This window comes from Hylobates moloch, unplaced genomic scaffold (assembly GCF_009828535.3).
Source record: "Hylobates moloch isolate HMO894 unplaced genomic scaffold, HMol_V3 SCAFFOLD_2, whole genome shotgun sequence".
Lineage (NCBI taxonomy): Eukaryota > Metazoa > Chordata > Mammalia > Primates > Hylobatidae > Hylobates > Hylobates moloch.
The window spans coordinates 56,421,928-56,440,545 of NW_026652277.1; the positions used below are offsets into that span (position 1 = coordinate 56,421,928).

The 18,618-nt window shown below is 39.7% G+C and overlaps 1 protein-coding gene across 2 annotated transcripts in view; it reads left to right on the plus strand.

Annotated features, from left to right (window-relative positions):
• Positions 1–18,618, plus strand: part of SCARB2 (scavenger receptor class B member 2) — a 55,554-nt gene that overhangs the window by 24,650 nt on the left and 12,286 nt on the right. For both annotated transcript variants that reach the window (XM_032149711.2, XM_032149721.2), the window contains exons 3-7: positions 8,407–8,554; positions 9,815–10,003; positions 13,287–13,378; positions 13,897–14,016; positions 15,340–15,509. In XM_032149711.2, the coding sequence (XP_032005602.1) occupies positions 8,407–8,554; positions 9,815–10,003; positions 13,287–13,378; positions 13,897–14,016; positions 15,340–15,509 (719 nt within the window). The remainder of the gene's footprint in view (positions 1–8,406; positions 8,555–9,814; positions 10,004–13,286; positions 13,379–13,896; positions 14,017–15,339; positions 15,510–18,618) is intronic.

An 18,618-nucleotide genomic window follows, 5' to 3' on the forward strand; every position in this document is an offset into this window, starting at 1 on the left:
CATTTTAATAATTGGCTTAGGTATCTGTCTTTCTTCCCAGTGTACTGGAAGCTCCATGGGGTGCAGTGACCAAGTCCTTTCGTCTCTGTCTACTATTTAATGAATATTTGTGGAATACATGAATTAAACATCTTCAACTGTGGTTTAAATTCATAGGACACATGTGGGAAAACTGTTTAACACTATAGGACACAATTATTAAAAAGTATTTAAAAGTAATGACAAAAAACGCAGTTACTTTTGCACCCACCTAATAGCCAGAACCATAGGACTTAGTTCAGGAAACCCAAGTATAGGTTCAAGAAAGGGGAATCAGGCCCTGAAAATGAATGGCTTTGTGAGGAATATGCACATGTGCAGTGCAGGCTGCTAAGAGCTCCTGACAGGGCTGAGTGGGTCGTGAGATCTGGGATTTGTAGAAAAGTTTTTAGGGAGCTGTCCAAACCCTCTATGGGGCCTGCTAGTCTCTACAGTGTGCCTTTTGCAGTCATTCACTGGATTTGATTTCTGTCACTTGTGGCTGTATGACGCTGTTGTTTAAGCTGGATAAGACAGAACATTCCACTAACTCCTGCTCCAGTGTTTTCTCCCAACTGAGTCAGCTGACTCTGTCAATTGTATTCCAGGGGGCCTGGGGCAAAGGGAGGGGAGGGCATGTAGCCCTTTTCGCCAGTTAGTATGGATTGGTGTGGTGGTGGGAAACCTCTGAGATGGGGAAGGGCCAAGCAAGGCTGTGGAGGGCCTAACTCATCTGACACAGGATTTGCAGTGGCACATTTCCCAAGCCTTTCACATATTGAGGAGTTCAGAATAGTAATGTTTTTGGAAAAAGATGATGGGTGTTCCAAATGTTGATAACAGCCAGTCAGTCTGGTTTAAGGAATGGAGTGTATTATTTACATTTTTGTAAAGCTGCAGATTGAGCAGCCCTGGAATGGGTCTGTGAATACAAGGCTCATTGGCCTCATGATCCTTTTGCTCAGGGACATATTTGTATAAAATTTGTATCAAAGTCGTGGTATCCCATGGCTTCTGCAGCCTTTTTGAGGTTTATTTTTTTGTCTTGTCAGATACCTTTTTCTATTTTGCCTACCATTTAACATTTCAAGAATTAAAAAAGAAAACAATTTGTCTAAGGGCACTTCTAATTAATTTTCATATTTCTAAGAAGTATTTGCTAAATTTACAGTATCCCGTGAAATATCTTATTTTGGGGTTTCTTAGTTTTGCTGTTTGGGTTATTCATTTCTTTTTTAGGCTTGTATTATTTAAAAAGATGTAAGGGCTATATCTTAAGTTATTTTATTATTCATTGATATCAAGTAATACTGGATTTTCAAATATAATCAACATATATAATATATACAGCATTCTCTTTAATAGTGTAAACTATATTTTATATTATAAAAATTACACATATATATGTGTCCCATATATATAATCACTAAAGATCAACTTGAATATGCAGTAAAGTTTTGAACAAAAACTACTGTCCATGGCGTCACTGTCTCAAAAATAACCAATGCTAACTAACATTTTAGTGGATATCTTCTTGGCCATTTTTCTATGAATGAGTTTTAGGTGGTTATCATACTATGTACATATGCATGTACATATACAAAATATACATGTTTTTTATTCATCTAATGTTATAGCATAGGATTTTTCAATGTTATATTTTGGTCTTGATACAAATGAATTTTAATGATGATTATATTTAATAGAGTAAATGTATTACAGCACTTAACTGTTGCTTTCCTGAACATGTAGATCCGTTTTCAGTTTCTCCTCTGGTTACCTCATGGGTTGAATGTTCTCCTCATGTTTGCCAGCCAGTTGTGTTTCCACACTTTTAGTTCTTGTCCTTTGTCCATTTGTTTATCTGGGTTCTGGAGTGTTCATGCCACTCTGTGAACCTTTTATGTTTCATTTGGGGCAACTGTTTTTCCATTGTTTGCCTTGTTAATTTTTAAAATGTGTTGTAGTCAAGTCTATTCTTTTTCAACATTTCTATCATGTCTGAGCTTTAAAAGTCTTACTCCCTTCAATGGTTTGATGTTCAAGTCGATTTTCTTATAGTTCTATTTTTCCACATTTAATTTCTTCAGGATCTAAGTGTCTTCCTTGCAGTTTCGCAAAGGCAGGAATTTTGTTTATACTGTCTAATTCTGTCCTATTAACCCTTTAGTTCTTTAACTGTCTCTGAGCCAAGCTGTATAAAAAATTTTTTTAACATAAAGAGACAATAAAAAATTTAGGAACACCATGATCATTGTTTCCATTATTATAGGAGAATGCTTTCTCCTCTTTTCTAAACTTGCCTCGCTTTTCTCTGATAGTGTTTTTAGATTGGTAGCTAAAACTGTATTTGTTTTGCCAGAATAGAAACAGATTTTGAAAAAAAAATCCTTAAACCGCTCAGAAGTAAAAAAAAAAATAGAAAAAGATCTCTCACACCATCTTATCATGCACAAAAGATTGTGACCAGGTATGTGTGAGTTTTAAATGCACGTGGACATTAGGTGAATTGCCTGCATGACCCTATGGGTCACTGCCTGGGGACAGGGAGACCAGGGAGATGTTTCCATCTTAAGGAGTGAAACTGTTTCTTGCACACTGTCAACAAGCGGGTGAGTCTTCTCCCGACCCTGCTCTTACCACTTCTTCTCAGTATCCTGCTTTGTATCTAGAGGTTGCTGCCTTCAGTTACCTGAGTGGGCAGCATACTCAAAGTTAAGGGTAGAGGCTTCTCAGCCTGTGCCTTTGGCTGGCTCCCCTTGCTTTCCCTCTTCTCCGTGGTCACCCTAGGACTTCAGTACTCCTTTCACGTTGATGTGTTCATCACCCCAGCCTCACCTGGATCTGTGATGGTCTTTTAAAGTGTGTCCTCCTCCTCCAGGACCACAGCTTTCTCACTCCCCACATGGGAAGTGCTTTCATGCTTGCTGCTCACCCTTGCCCCGCTGCTGCCTCTGTTGGAACACCCCCTCCACCCTCCCACCTGCAGAAGCCCACTCTTTCCAGAATCAAGCAAAAGTGTCTTTTGCAGGAGTCCCCTTCCAGTCACCATCCCTCCCTCCTCTGTATGCCCACAGTGCATTTACTGTGAAGGAGGTGGCCTCTGAAGGCAGTCTCCCATGCTCTACTGTGGATTCTTGGAGGACCAGAACCAGGACTTAATGTCGCACCATCTCAAGAGCTTAGCACAAGCCGTTGCACATGGTATCAGTAGCTAATCCCTCCTAAGCAGCAGGTGTGCCAGGTAGTGTTCCAACTGGATTTATGTGGATTTCATTCCCACAACAACCCTACAAGGTGAGTATATTATTACCTCCATTTTACAGATGAGGAAACTGAGGCACAGAAGCAGTGAGTAAGATGAAACCAGGGTTGAATGTCAACCCTGCCAGCCAGATCTCAATCTAGTTTGTGTCCAGTGTATGCTCAATCACTTCTTAATAGTAATTCTCAACAGAGGATTAGGTGAATGAAGGAACCAATATGACTGAAAGATAACGATTCTATGATAGTATTATACGCATCCAATTTATCAAATTTGTAATTCTGAGGAATTAGATATATAGATGTTAATTTTCTACCTAATTAAAATTATTCCTTTTGATTTCCACTCCTTATCTCAGTCTATTGTTTCCAAAATTATTTCTGAAACCAACCATGAATTTTCCTACCTGATTAAATAGTTCATGGAGCATAACTGAACCTTTTCTTAATGACAAGGACCATCATAGTAATTCACAAATGTTACACTATAGTCTGAGATTCATTAGCATCTACTAAATACCAGGGACCATGCCGGGCACTTTTAAGTATAGTTCCTTGATTAATTGCCTAGGCCAAAAATTTGCTTTGTTTTTTGTTGTTTTTGTTTTGTTTTTTCAAACTCTTGTTTGTATTTCTGAAAGTTCCTTTGGTCTTCTTTGATCTTGTAGGACAGTAACTGATCAATATGCCCCTCTCTGCAGGCACCAGCCTTGGCTTACACAAAAGTTTGGCTTTGAAATTTCCTCTCCTCCTCCATATTCCAATAAATTACTGTGAATTAACCTCTGTGTAAAATCAAGGAATACCCTGGATGAGAGGTGAGGTCACGGGGATTCTAAACCTGGCCCTGACACTTTTGATTGGTCCTGAATCTACATATCCTTATCTATAAAAAGGCATAGTTAATGATTTCTAAGTGAAGGGTCTTTGGTTATACGCAAAATAAACTACCTCTGGCTAATTTAAGTAAAAGGGGAATCTATTTGAAGGCTATAAAGTAGGTTAACAGAATCAAGGAAAGCAGCTTGGAAGACAAAAGCAGGATGCAGGGCAACTTTACAGATCCAGGTCACGAGAGTGTATTGATCATCACATCATGTGTCTGCCACCGGGAGGAATCCTTTTACTGAGTTTTCTTGTTTTTAAATTAAAAAAAAATTTTTTTTTGGTAGAGACAAGGCCTTGCTCTGTTGCCCATGCTGGAATGCAGTGGCACAATCATAGCTCACTGTAACGTCAAACTCCTGGGCTCAAGCCATCCTCCCACCTTAGCCTCCCAAGTAGCTGACACTACAGGTACATGTCACCACGCCTGGCTGTTTTGCTGTGTTTTCTATCTTGAGGCACTGTGCTTAGGATTCAGAGGCCAGAGGAAAGGAATTGGTTGAGCTCAGGTCCCATAGCACCCTTGACAGATGGTCTTACACAGCTGTACAATAAAGAGAGGAAAGGAAATCAGGGCTATTACCAGAAGAAAGCGGAATGGTTGTCTAACAAACGAAAAGTCCACTGCAAACACCGAACTTCAAGCTGTATAAGTGTTTTAACACGGAAGTGTCTATCAAATTTTTAAATATATTCCTCTGTAAACTGGAAGGGCGTGTAATTTATCATTTAGATTTGGCTTTGGTTAGAGGCATTTGTTAGAGGCATTAGCTGGTTTCATCCTACAGGCATTTCTTAGGTACCTGTTAGGAGGTGTTGTCTCATACAGAGGGAGGAGCACCTTGTGCTAATGAGAAAGACTTGGGATCAAGTTCTCACTCTTCTGCCTGTGTTCTGTGTCCCTAACTGTGAAGTGGGGCAATACTACATGCTGTATTTGTACTATAGACTTGTAAGGATTAAATAAAATAAAATAAAATAAAATAATGTGGGTTAAACTCTTTGAAGAGCTATGCAAGTGTCAGATATTTATAGGATTAGTGGGCATAGCTTGGTGCTTAGTGTGATATGATGTGTGATATGTGTATATGCGATATGAAGTATGCTTCCTTCCATACATTTGACAAGAGTATAGGATATAGACATGTGATATGATGAAATACATCTTTAGTCTCCCTCCATTTCCTGGCATACAGCTCCTAAAATCCTTGGAATCTCCTAAGTGATAAGTGTCTTTTTGTATGCTAGTGAGTTGACTGATGACTGGCAGCCTCTATGGCTCCTGGATGGGAGCTGGTCCTGAAAGAAGAGGACAGGATTAGAGGGTTTGGACTTTCAGCCCCACCCCCCAACCTCCCAGGAGGGAGAGGGTCTGAAAGTTGGGTTGATCACAAATGGCCAGTGATTTCATCAATCATGCCTATGTAATGTAGCTTCCATAAAAAACCAAAAGGACTGAATTTGGAGAGTTTCCAGAGAGCCAAACTCCTGGAGAGTAGCGAGCCTGCGGAGGGCATGGAAGTTCTGAGCTCCTTCCCCTACACCTTGCCCAGTGCATCTCTTCATCTGTGTACTTTGTAATATCCTTTATAATAAAATGTAAGTGTTTCCCTGAGTACTCCGGGCTGCTCTAGCAAATTAATTGAGCCCAGGCACGGGCGGATGGGAACCCCAACTTATAGCCATTAGTTTGGAAGCACAGGTAAAACAGCCTGAGGCTTTTGATTGGCATAGGAAGTGGAAGGCAGTCTCAGCCTGTAGAATCTGATGCTATGTCCTAGTAGAAAGTATCAGAATTGAATTGAATTGGAGGACACTGCAGAATTATTGGTGGAGAGAAAACGCCACACACTTCTTGGTGACCAGAAGTCTCAGAAGTCTTCTGTGTAAATTGTTACAGTATGTGAGAGCACAGAAAAAAATGGTTTGTTTTTTCTACTGGAGAAGATACAAAGACTCATCTATTTTTATGCATCTATATGAATGCATTTGTTTATTTTCTCATCTGTTTTTATTTTAAAGAAGGGATTTAAGAGGTATAAAGAGATATAATATATAGATGGTCCTTGACTTATGATGGTTCAACTTAAATGATGTTTTGACTTCATGATGGTGTGAAAGCGGTATGTATTTGGCATGCCCCTCCAATGACGATAGAGTTATATCTAGATAAACCCATCGTAAATTGGAAAGATACTGAGTTGTTGAATCAAAAACTAACTTTCAACTTACAATTGTTTCAACTTATGATGAGTTTACTGGGACATCCATCATCACTGAGAAGCATTTTTACATACAAGTTTCAGCCTTCAGCTTGCTTGCAGTCTACCTGAGGCTACATGATAATTCTTTCACAATCTAAATGATGTCACTCAGAAGTTTATAATTGAATGCTAAAGACATGTACGGACATCCACAGGTGGGTGAGAAAAATCCCTGTGCTGCCGTGGTTGGGAAAGGCCTCAGAGGAGGTGTGGGTAGCCCAGCCTGCCAATGGCTTCCTAACCTGTGCTCTTAAATTAGTTCTGTTCAATAGAAATATTACATGAACCACATGTGTAATTTAAGATTTTAAGATTTTCTAGTAGCCACATTTTTTAAAAAGTAGGAGGAAACAGGTAAAATTAATTTTGATATTATATTTTAATTTTACCCATTATAACTGAAATAGCATCATTTCAATATGTAATCAATATAAAAAAAGGAAGCCGGGCGCGGTGGCTCACGCTTGTAATCCCAGCACTTTGGGAGGCTGAGGCGGGCGGATCACGAGGTCAGCAGATCGAGACCACGGTGAAACCCCGTCTCTACTAAAAATACAAAAAATTAGCCGGGCGTGGTGGCGGGCGCCTGTAGTCCCAGCTACTCGGAGAGGCTGAGGCAGGATAATGGCCTGAACTCAGGAGGCGGAGCTTGCAGTGAGCCGAGATCGCGCCACTGCACTCCAGCCTGGGCGACAGAGCGAGACTCCGTCTCAAAAAAAAAAAAGTTGGCACTGTTTTTGAAATTCTGTATGTATTTTACACTTACAGCAAATCTCAATTCCAGTTAGCCACAGTTTAAGTGCTCAGTGGTCACATGTGACTAGTGGCTACCATGTCAGACATAATAACCCTAGCTGGTTTAGGAAGAAGGAAAGATTAGCAAAGGGAAAGAAACAAAAGTCACTGGAATTTACTGAACTCCTACTATGTACCAGGCAGGGCTAGGGCTAGTGTGAGGCATTTGATGAACAAAAGATCAGATCCTGTTTTTATTTAACATTTTGTTCATCATAAATTTTTGGCATAAATTTTGGTTTTAATAAATAGTGCATTAAAATATTTATCTTGATTACTACTTGTTTGGGCACCTCTTAAATCACTCACACTGACTCTAGGCCCAGCCCTGGCACCAGGCGCTTTCTAAGAACTTTCTAATGCTTTATTTGGGGGCACTAACTTGAACCAAACTGTGCTGTATATCAGAAACAGAGACCGGGTGTGGTGGCTCATGCCCATAATCCTAGCATTTTGCAAGGTCGAGGCAGGAGGATCACTTGAGTCCAGGAGTTCAAGACCAGCCTGGGTAACATAGTAAGACCTCATCTCTACAAAAAAATAAAGCAATTAGCTGGGTGTGGTGGCATGCTCCTGTACTTCTAGCTATTTGGGAGGCTGAGGTGGAAGTATTGTTTGAGCCCAGGAGGCTGAGGCTGCAGTGAGCTGTAGTCATGCCACTGCACTCCAGCCTGGGCAACAGAGCGAGACCCTATCTCAAAAAAAGAAACAGGAGTGAACTCCTATAATTTACTAAGCCATGGGCATTATTTTTTTAAATAAAATTTCAATTTAATTCAATTTAGAAACAAAAAGACATTGGTAAACAAATTGAAATTCAAACTAAATCTATGAACCAAACTGAAAATTTTGAAAATACTTCAGGACCAAATCGTAACCCAGGAGAGAGTTCATTGACTTTGATTCCCGGTCAAGGTGAACCTCGACTGTTGCACCTCCCTCATCAGGCAAGAAAAGAAGGAAAACAAAGTTTTTGAGAAGACTCTATCCTAGGCCTTGTTTCCTTCCCATGTTATAGCTTCAGTCTCCAGCTTTTTAAGGCTTAGTAGCTGCAGTCTCTATATAATGTTATATCGGGAATGTTACATTGAAAATATAACTTGGATGCTGAAAGAAAGGAAAAGTCTTGCTTATTAAAGTGGTGCCTATTTTCAGATAAAACCCTTTTCTTCCTTTTTAGGGAACTCAGAAACAAAGCAAATATTCAATTTGGAGATAATGGAACAACAATATCTGCTGTTAGCAACAAGGCCTATGTTTTTGAACGAGATCAATCTGTTGGAGACCCTAAAATTGACTTAATTAGAACATTAAATATTCCTGTATTGGTAAGTAGGCATTTTAATACCATTAATTTGGATTTTGGAAGAAAGGAAAAAGCTAAGTTAATGCTCTTTATGATTTTACATTTAGGAGCCATTAACTTATGTTGAAATATACATATATAAAAAGAAAAATACTTTTTTCTTCTTTTCTTTAAAGTACATCTTGGACTTTTTTCTAAGATTTATCAAATAAGTTCTTTTCAAATGATGACAAAATTCAGATTTTAGGATTTGTTTTCATAATTTCTTCCTGGGTGTTCAGGATTAGCAATTGTGCAAATAAATATGCCCCTAGGATTTTTTGGTAGCTAATAATTTTAAAAATGTTTATTTGCCCCATGTTTTCATTCAGAAATTCTAGCAATGAAATTTGTATACCATTTCTTACTTCAGATTTTTATGTTGGATTTTATATTCTCAAAATTCATAAATTGACACCAGAAATCAATAGACTGGGCTGTTGAGTACAGCCTACTGTGATTTCAGTGGGCTCTGTTTATAATGGTAATTCTACCTAATAACGACACATATTCTACATGTATTCTATACTAAGACCCTTGAGACTTTCTTTTTTTTAAATTAAATTTATTTATTTATTATTAATTTTTTTTGAGACAGGGTCTTGCTCTGTTGCCCAGGCTGGAGTACAATCAGTGGCTTCATCACAGCTCACTGAAGCTTCTTCCTCCTGGGCTCCAGGGATTCTCCTGTGTCGGCCAGGGACTCCCGGCGTGAACCAGTGTGCCTGGGCTGGCCCAGTAAACATTCTAATTCACCTACACCAACCCCTGCCGACTCTCCCACCCTAACCCCTAGGTGACCGCTCCATATGCAGCTGGACACTGATGATGGACCCAGGACCTAGACAGTATGAGGTCCCTGCCGCCTAGTCCCAGGGGTGTAGGTCGGGTTTATAATGAGCCTCTGGCCCTGCTCAGGAGGAAGGTAGCGCCACCTTGTGGCCAAAGATGCCGACATGTTTATAAGAGCTTTTCTCCTTTTGTGGTGTCCGGATAACTCAGAGCCTGCAAATGGTCTCTTCGTAAATATTACACTTACAAAATGCAGTACTGAGAAAGGACAGAGAAGAGGCTTTGTCTTCCATATGCAGCCAGAAAGGAGCTCACTGCCTGATTGTTCAGTTATTTAATCTCAACCTTTACATTTATATTTCCAACCCCCTTTGCTAAGGAGTGGTAGGAGAGAGTGGATGGAGGTGCTTTGGAGGGGATGCTGCTGTCTTAATATACCTCTGCTCCGCAGACTGTCATAGAGTGGTCCCAGGTCCACTTCCTCAGGGAGATCATCGAGGCCATGTTGAAAGCCTATCAGCAGAAGCTCTTTGTGACTCACACAGTTGATGAATTGCTCTGGGGCTACAAAGATGAAATCTTGTCCCTTATCCATGTTTTCAGGCCCGATATCTCTCCCTATTTTGGCCTATTCTATGAGGTAAGTAGATTTTTCTTTTCAGAACCTCTTTTTTTAGCTGACAGTGGGTTGGGGCACCCCAAGCCAGATTAACTTTGAGTTTCTTCTAGAAATTGCCTAGAGTTAAGATATCTTGTAGAGTATGTGAAAAATGGAGTGTTTTTTAGGAAGAAAAAAACTTGAGGCTGGGTGCGGTGGCTAATGCCTGTAATCCCAGGACTTTGGGAGACCGAGGTGGGTGGATCACTTGAGGTTAAGACTTTGAGACCAGCCTGGCTGACATGGCAAAACTCTGTCTCTACTAAAAATACAAAAATTAGCCAGGTGTGGTGATGTACGCCTGTAATCTCACCTACTCAGGAGACTGAGGCAGGTAAGTTGCATGAACCCGGGAGGCAGAGGTTGCAGTGAGCTGAAATCACACCACTCTACTCCAGCCTGGGTGACAGAGCAAGACTCTGTCTAAAAAAACCAAAAAAAAAACCCAAACAAACAAAAAAACAAAAACAAACACCCTGGAGTGCAGTGGATAGTTGGGAAGTTGGTAAAAGATAAAATAACCCCAGGAAGAGGATTAGATTAGGGGTGTGCTCTGGGATTCTGATGAGTCTCCTCAGCTTTAAATTTGTAGCTGTTTTCTGGTTCTGCCTGTTCAAGAGTCTTACCCTCTTCATGTAATCCTGTAGCATTCCAGTTTTTTTTTGTTTTTTGAGACGGACTCTCGCTCTTTCACCCATGCCGGACTGCAGTGGCGTGCTCTCGGCTCACTACAAGCTCCGCCTCCCGGGTTCATGCCATTCTCCTGCCTCAGCCTCTCCGAGTAGCTGGGACTACAGGCACCTGCCACCACGCCCGGCTAATTTTTTGTATTTTTAGTAGAGACGGGGTTTCACCGTGGTCTCGATCTCCTGACCTCGTGATCCGCCCGCCTCGGCCTCCCAAAGTGCTGGGATTACAAGCGTGAGCCACCGCGCCCGGCCAGCATTCCAGTTTTTATGGCAAACAGCAATAATTGTGTCCCTGGGCCTTCAAGGTTATACAAAACTTAGAAATTGTTAAAATAGAATTGTGAGCAAGTTTTAAAAAATTGTATGTGTGAGAGACAGGAGTCCTAAAAGTAGGGCCTCACCAACTCTGAATGCATCATTCTGGAGAAGCAGACCAGACAGGAGTTCCCTAGAGGGTCCTGTCTCAGAGGAACACAGCTTCATAGGACCAGAGGAAGCACAGATTTCTTGTCAAGCCCTGACTGAACCTCCCTTCTAGAAATAATTTCAGGAGAGCTTCCTACTGAGAGATACTATGCAAAGGTTCCCTCGAGGCCCTTTTGGTCCCAGTGGCTTCAGTCCATCAGCCAAGTAGATCTTGTTGCTAATATCTCACTGTTTCTCAGATAATTTGCATTATATAACTTGCTATTTTGTTTTTACATCATTGAATTCACCAGACTGATAGCCACACTATCTTATGTGGTTGTGAGGATTTCATGAGATGATTCACGCAAAAATTTTAGACCAGAGCCAGGAATATTACACTCAACAATTGTTCACTCCTATTATTATAGAGGAGCTACTACCTATGCTGTTTCTGAGAAATCATAGCTACATGCCCAAATAAAGAATTTTAGGAATGTATAGTATCTGTATGTGCCCTTAAGAAGTATAATTTGGAGAGAATATACAATTGAAGAACCTTAATTGAAAATAGGGCTATATTAATACCATCTTCTTCCAGTGTAGCTATTCTGGTATAACTGGTCCTGGTCCTGGACTTAGGCTTTTAAATTTGTTATTATTGAGAAATAATTCACTTACTATAAAATTTACCATTTTAAAATGTACAATTCAGTAGTCCTTAGTATAGTCACAAGGTTGTGCAACCATTACTGCTAATTCCAGAACATTTTCATTATCCCAAAAAAGAAACTGCATACTCTCTTAGCAGTCACTCCTATTCCTGTGTTACTCTCCCAGGCCCTGGCAACCACTAATCTACTTTCTGGCTCTGTGAATTTGCATATTCTGGACATCTCATATAAATGAAATCATATAATATATGCCCTTCTGTGTCTGCTTTTTAAATTTAGTATAATGTCGTCAGGGTTCATCCATGTTGTAGCATGTATCAGTGTTCCATTCCTTTTTATAACTGAGGAATATTCCATTGTGTAGATATACCACATTTTGCTTATCCATTTATCAGTTGATGGACATTTGGGTTGTTTCTTCTTGGCTGTTATTAGAAGTGCTGCTATGAATATTTGTTCATACAAGCTTTTATATGAACATTGGGTATATACCTTGAAGTGGAATTCTCTTGAGTGTATACATAGGTGTGGAATTTTGGAGTCCTATGAATTCTGTTTAACTTTTTTAAGAACTGACAAACTGTTTTCTGCAGTGACTGCAACATTTTTATATTCCTGCTAGCAATGTATAAAGGTTCCAATTTATCCACATCCTCACCAACGCATACTATTTTTCTTTTTTTTTTTTAATTGCCCTCCTAGTGGGTGTGAAGTGGTATCTCATTGTGGTTTTGATTTGCATTTCCCTAATGACTAATGATGATGAACATGTTTTTATGTGCTCTCTGGCCATTAGTATATTTTCTTTTGGGAAATGACTCTTCAAATCCTTTGCCCATTTTAAAATTGAGATCCTACTTTTTAAAACCATAAAATAATAATATGGTTAATATAGTATTTAGCAAAATAGTCACTATTTTCTGGTCCTGGTTCAGTCTTGTGTAGCAGTTAGGGCCTAATAGGACAGTTTGATGAAGATTAAATTTTTTAGTTACTGTATCAGTTAGGGTTGCCAGAGAAACTGAATCAAGAGGGTGTATAGATAGAGATGAGAAAGTGGGAGAGAGAAATTCATATTACGGAATTGGCTTATGTGATTATGGGAGCTGGTAAGTCTGAAATCCACAGGGCAGGCCAGCAGCTGGAAACTCAGGTAAAAGTTGATGATGTGGTCTTGAGTTTGAAATCTGTAGGGTGGGCTGCAACCTGGAAATCCAGGCAGAATTTCGATGTTGCAGTCTTGAGGAGAATTCCTCCTCTAGGAAACCTCTGTTTTTGCTTGTAAGGCTTTGAACAGATTGGATGGGGCCCAGCCACTCATTATTGAGGGTAACCTCCCTTAAAGTTAACTGATTGTAGATATTAATCACACCTACAAAATGCCCTCACTGCACCATCTGGGCTAGTGTTTGACCAAACAACTGGGCACCATAGCCTAGCCAAGCTGTCATAAAATTATCATAGTTACTTTAAATGATCATATTCACATATTTTCAGAAAAATGGGACTAATGACGGAGACTATGTTTTTCTAACTGGAGAAGACAATTACCTTAACTTTACAAAGATTGTGGAATGGAATGGGAAAACGTAAGTCTAATGATTTATCAGTGGAATTATTTTTTCAGTTTTCATTTAAACTACATATCTACTTCTACATTGCTTAAAAAATGTGTTTAGCCTTTTTTGGATGAAAAATATAAAATAGTCTTGTAATTATTATTCTACATATCAAGATGGTGGTAAAATATCTTACAAATTAAATATTAGTGATTTGTAGATTTATCATGGCCAGGCATGAATTATAGGCCAGTGAAAAGTCCCACTCTTGCTTAGTAGTCATTGAGTGATGTGTAGTAGCTACAGGACAAATACTTTTCAAACCACCACATGTTTTGGGCTATTTGGCCATTGCCTCCGTGAAAACTGATTTGGGCCAGGGACCTACTTTTTCTCCCCCTTGATCTAATTAACACTGTTGTGTCTGTGTATGAATAAGATACTGTGGATAGACAGCTCCAGTTAAATCTTGCAAAGTCCTGACCATTTAAGAGAATCTAAACTCAAATGTGATCATCTTTACTCTTTCTTGTGCTTATCAATTATAGGTCACTTGACTGGTGGATAACAGACAAGTGCAACATGATTAATGGAACAGATGGAGATTCTTTTCACCCACTAATAACCAAAGATGAGATCCTTTATGTCTTCCCATCTGATTTTTGCAGGTAAAAGCTTTAAAGATAAATTCTTTTTTAAAAATAAGGTATTTCACTGCAAGACCACCAAAAGCATGAGGAATATATGCAGACATACTTATTATGCATGGATATTTATGCATAATCAGTGATAAATGCTTATGGCACATCGAGACAGTATAGTGTACTGGTTCACAGCACAGACTCCTGACTGTTGGTTTGAATCTTGGCTCTACCACTTATAGCTGTGTGACCTTGGGCAAATTACTTAACCACTCTGTACCTCACTTTCCTCATTTGTAAAACAAAGAGAAATTGTTAACTATGTTAGAGGTTGTTATGAGGACAAATGAGTTAGTATTAGTAAAATACTTAGGCCAGGGCCTATCACACAGTAACCAATATTAAGTATTGGCTCTTAGTTACTGTGATATGCTCTGTCAAACATAAACTGACCTGGTCTACTTCCAGTCAATAGGTAGTCTCTACATGGAAGCCAAATAAAAGATACTATTGTCCATATTTCAGGAGAGTGGTTTCCTCAGGGGAGGCAGAGAAGGAATGGAATCAAGAGCATTATGTAGACAGGTTCAGTTATATCCATAATATAATTTTTATTTGTCTAAGTGGTGGATACAAAGGTATTTGTTAGAGTATTTTATCTCTTTCTGGTGCCTAAAATTTTTCATTAAAAAATGCTGTAGGGGTGGTTTGGTTTGTGCAGTGAAACCACCTATGTTATTCACAACCTTGCGAGAGATGTATCAACAGCTCTGGTTCAGAGATGAAAAAGTGAGGCCCAGAAGGCTATTCTGGCCAGCCTTCAAAGGAAGGGCTGAAGGCTCAGTGGTGACTGTACATCAAAGTGGTTAGGCACTATGCAGTGTAAGCAGTGGTCATATTACATGGGACTATGTTTGAAATCAGTAAGAATGAAAGGCAGAATTATGTTGAACTCCATTTAAATAAATGACTGGGACAAAATATGGAATCTGATTTTTTTTTTTTGTGGGGGGGGTGAGTATCAAAGTGTATATTCTAATAAAGTATCTGTCCAATGTGACACTTTTCAAGTGCCTAAGACCCTACAAGGCCACGGCCATCGCTGTCTGTTCTACTTAGCTTTGGCTCTGCCATGCCCTGGCTTCCCTACAATTCATCTTCTGCTTCACTACAATTCATCTTCTGCTTTATTACACGTTGAGTTGACAGAATGCCTTCCAAACATTCTTTTCTACTTACCCTATGAGCTTTTGGCCGTGTTGTACCTGAGAACTGTTGCTAACTTGCGGATTTGGGGCAGATTACACTGACCAGAGTCCACGTTCACTTTTTATTCTTACATCCTAACAGGTCAGTATATATTACTTTCAGTGACTATGAGAGTGTACAGGGACTGCCTGCCTTTCGGTATAGAGTTCCTGCAGAAATATTAGCCAATACATCAGACAATGCCGGCTTCTGTATACCTGAGGGAAACTGCCTGGGCTCAGGAGTTCTGAATGTCAGCATCTGCAAGAATGGTAAGAACTCAGAGAGGGGACATGATAGGGGTGTCAAGAATGCAGAAGGATTGGAGTTCAACAAAGAATATGTAGCTGGGCATAGTGGCGCACACCTACAGTCCCGGCTACTAAGGATGCTGAGGTGGGATGATCACTTGAGCCCAGGAGTTCTCAAGTCCATCCCGGGCAACATAGCGAGACCCCTGTCTCTAAAAAACAAAACAAACAAAAAAGAATATATTGTCAGCCCACTAGAAAGATCAGTTTCTTTCAAGAATGATGTTTCATAACATGGCTATTGAATGGTAAAAAAAATTATTGGCTTTTCTGTGATGCTTTTTATTTCTAGAATGCCATGTTGTGTTTTTTTTTCTGGACAGTAGTTTAGAAGTCTTAACAGTAATAATAGCTCATGTTTACCAAGCACCTGATGTATGCCAGTCGCTGTCCTAAGTGCTTTACATATTTACATGTAGTTAATGCATGCAAAACATTAACTGATTTCATGTTCAAAACAATGCTAAGGCTCGGCACGGTGGCTCATGCTTGTATTCCCAGCACTTTGAGAGGCCGAGGTATGAGGATTGCTGATCAAGATCAGCCTGGGCAACATAGCAAGACCCTGTCTCTAAAAAAAAAAATTAAAAAATTAGCTGGGTGTGGCAGCACACACTTGTAGTCACAGCTGCTCAGGAGGCTGAGGCAGGGAGATTGCTTGAGCCCAGGAGTTCGAGGTTGCAGTGTGCTATGATTGTGCTACTGCACTCCAGCCTGGGCAATAGAGTGATTCTGCACCTCCCTGCCAAAAAAAAAAAAAAAAAAAAAAAAGCTAAAAGAAAAAGTGGACAACTCACTTTTAAGAAAGTACGTATCATGGCAAAGATTCTCAGTGATTTTGAAGCAGAGTTAGTTTTAAACCCTCACACAAATGTCCCAGTGTTTCTTAATGTCAGAGCTACTCTGCTCCTTTCCACGAATGAGGCAGAATTATCAGTGGCACAACTGACAAAACTATTTTCTTCATCTTGAAGAGTAGTTTTAACAGCCACATGTTGCAGAATTATTCACAATGAACTTACTAGATAGTAGACATTCAGCGGCCTGTTTTTATAATTGGGGAAACTAGGGCTCAGAGAGGGAACATGATTTTGATGCGACTCCTCCCTCTGAGCAGATCCCTGGCGGAACTCAGGGTCTTCTCATATTTGCCCTGTGATTCCCTCTTGGGCTATAATTCCTTTAAAATTTCTCTGGAGAGCTCTCTGTGTAGTCCCTTTCTCCTGAATAAAGTAATGTGCTCACTTTTGCTCCCTTATCTAACTCATTTTAAAACCTCCTTTCAGGCCTGGCATGGTGGTGTGTGCCTGTAGACCCAGCTACTCGGGAGGCTATGGTGGGAGGGTCGCTTGAGCCCAGTTTGATTCTAGCCTGGGCAACATAGCGGGACTCCATCTTTTAAAAAAGAAAAAAAAAGAATAAGATATCATTTTGGAATAAGTCTGAAGTCAGCAGTATACCTCCTGATCCTTGTCTGACAGGGCAGTGACTCCCACACCTGGCTTTACTTCAGAATTATCTGGAGAGTTATTAAAAATTTATTGGTGAGGCATGGTGGATCATGCTTGTAATCCTAACACTTTAGGAGGCTGAAGCAGGAGGCTCACTTGAGGCCAGGAATTTAGACCTGCTTGGGCAACAGGGAGACCCCATCTGAACAAAAAATTTAAAAATTAGCTGGGCATAGTAGCATACACCTATAGTTCCAGATACCCAGGAGGCTGAGGCTGGAGCATAGGAATTCAAGGCTGCAGTGAGCTATAATTGCAACATTGCACTCCAGCCTGGGCAACAGAGTGAGACCTGGTCTCAAAAAAAAAATTTTATATATATAAAAAATTGTGTGTATATACATATATGTATATACATATATATACGTATATCATATATATGTGTATATATACATATATATACAACTGACAAAAGTATTTTTCATCCTGAAGACTAGTTTTAACAGCCACATGTATATATATTTATGTATGTATAAGTTAATATATTTGTTAATATATGAGTATATTAACAAATTTTATATAATAGTTATATAAATATGCATATATTTGCATATATATTTACTATATCTTTATATATGTATATAGTATATATATAGGTATACACACACGTGTGCAAGCATGCACACACACGCATGGTGCACACACACACGTATGTCCCAGGGTCCCATGTTGGATATACCAGGGCCCCAGAATCTACGCTTTTAACAAGTACTCCAGCTGATTTCCATAAAGATGGCATGTAGGTATTTGGGGACCATTGTGCAAGGGAACATGGTACCCTTTACCTGGAGATAAAGACCAAAGGTGAATGGGAACAAGTTCCTGGTTGTGATCTCCCCCATTGCCTTACTGGTAATAGTCCTGAAACAGTGTCCCTGCCCCCTCGTCTGGTGTGCATCTGGCTCAAAGCAAAAATGTAGATATATTTTCTCTTGCTGTTTTTATTAAATTCTGTTTCCTCAAGAAGCTGATGCCAGAATCAACAGAAATATTCTACTTTACACATTTAAACTTTTTGCTACAATCCTTTTCCTCTTCCCTCTTACGTATTCCCGAATTTGGACTGAAGTGAAACTCTCCAGGATTATCCTCCAGTGTTTTGAATTCTCCAGGGAAACATTTTGGATAGCAGGATGAGTGAGTGTTCTGGAGTCAGGCAGATCTGGGTTTGAGTCATATTCTATTTATTGGTAAATTGGCCAAAGTTTATTAAGGAGGGTTCCAGACATCAGTTTTCTCATTAATAAAATGGAGGTGGTTATAGCTTCTTGAGGTTGTGTGAGAGTTAGAAATAATATATATAAAACACTCAGGACAGGAGCCCTTATTAAGCCCTCAACGGATTTAAAAAATACATTTTCGAGGTCATTATAGGTCACAAAGAAGGAAGTCGTGCCTTTGTGGAACTATTCAGCAGTAAACAGCAAAATGCGTGTGCATGTGAGAGATGAGTCATGTGTTCCTTAAGCCATGGGCTGGTGGATATGTAAGCAAATTTAAATAACTTGCCGACAAGCTGCTTTCTCCAAAAATGTATTTCCCTGGCAGCAATTATTGGG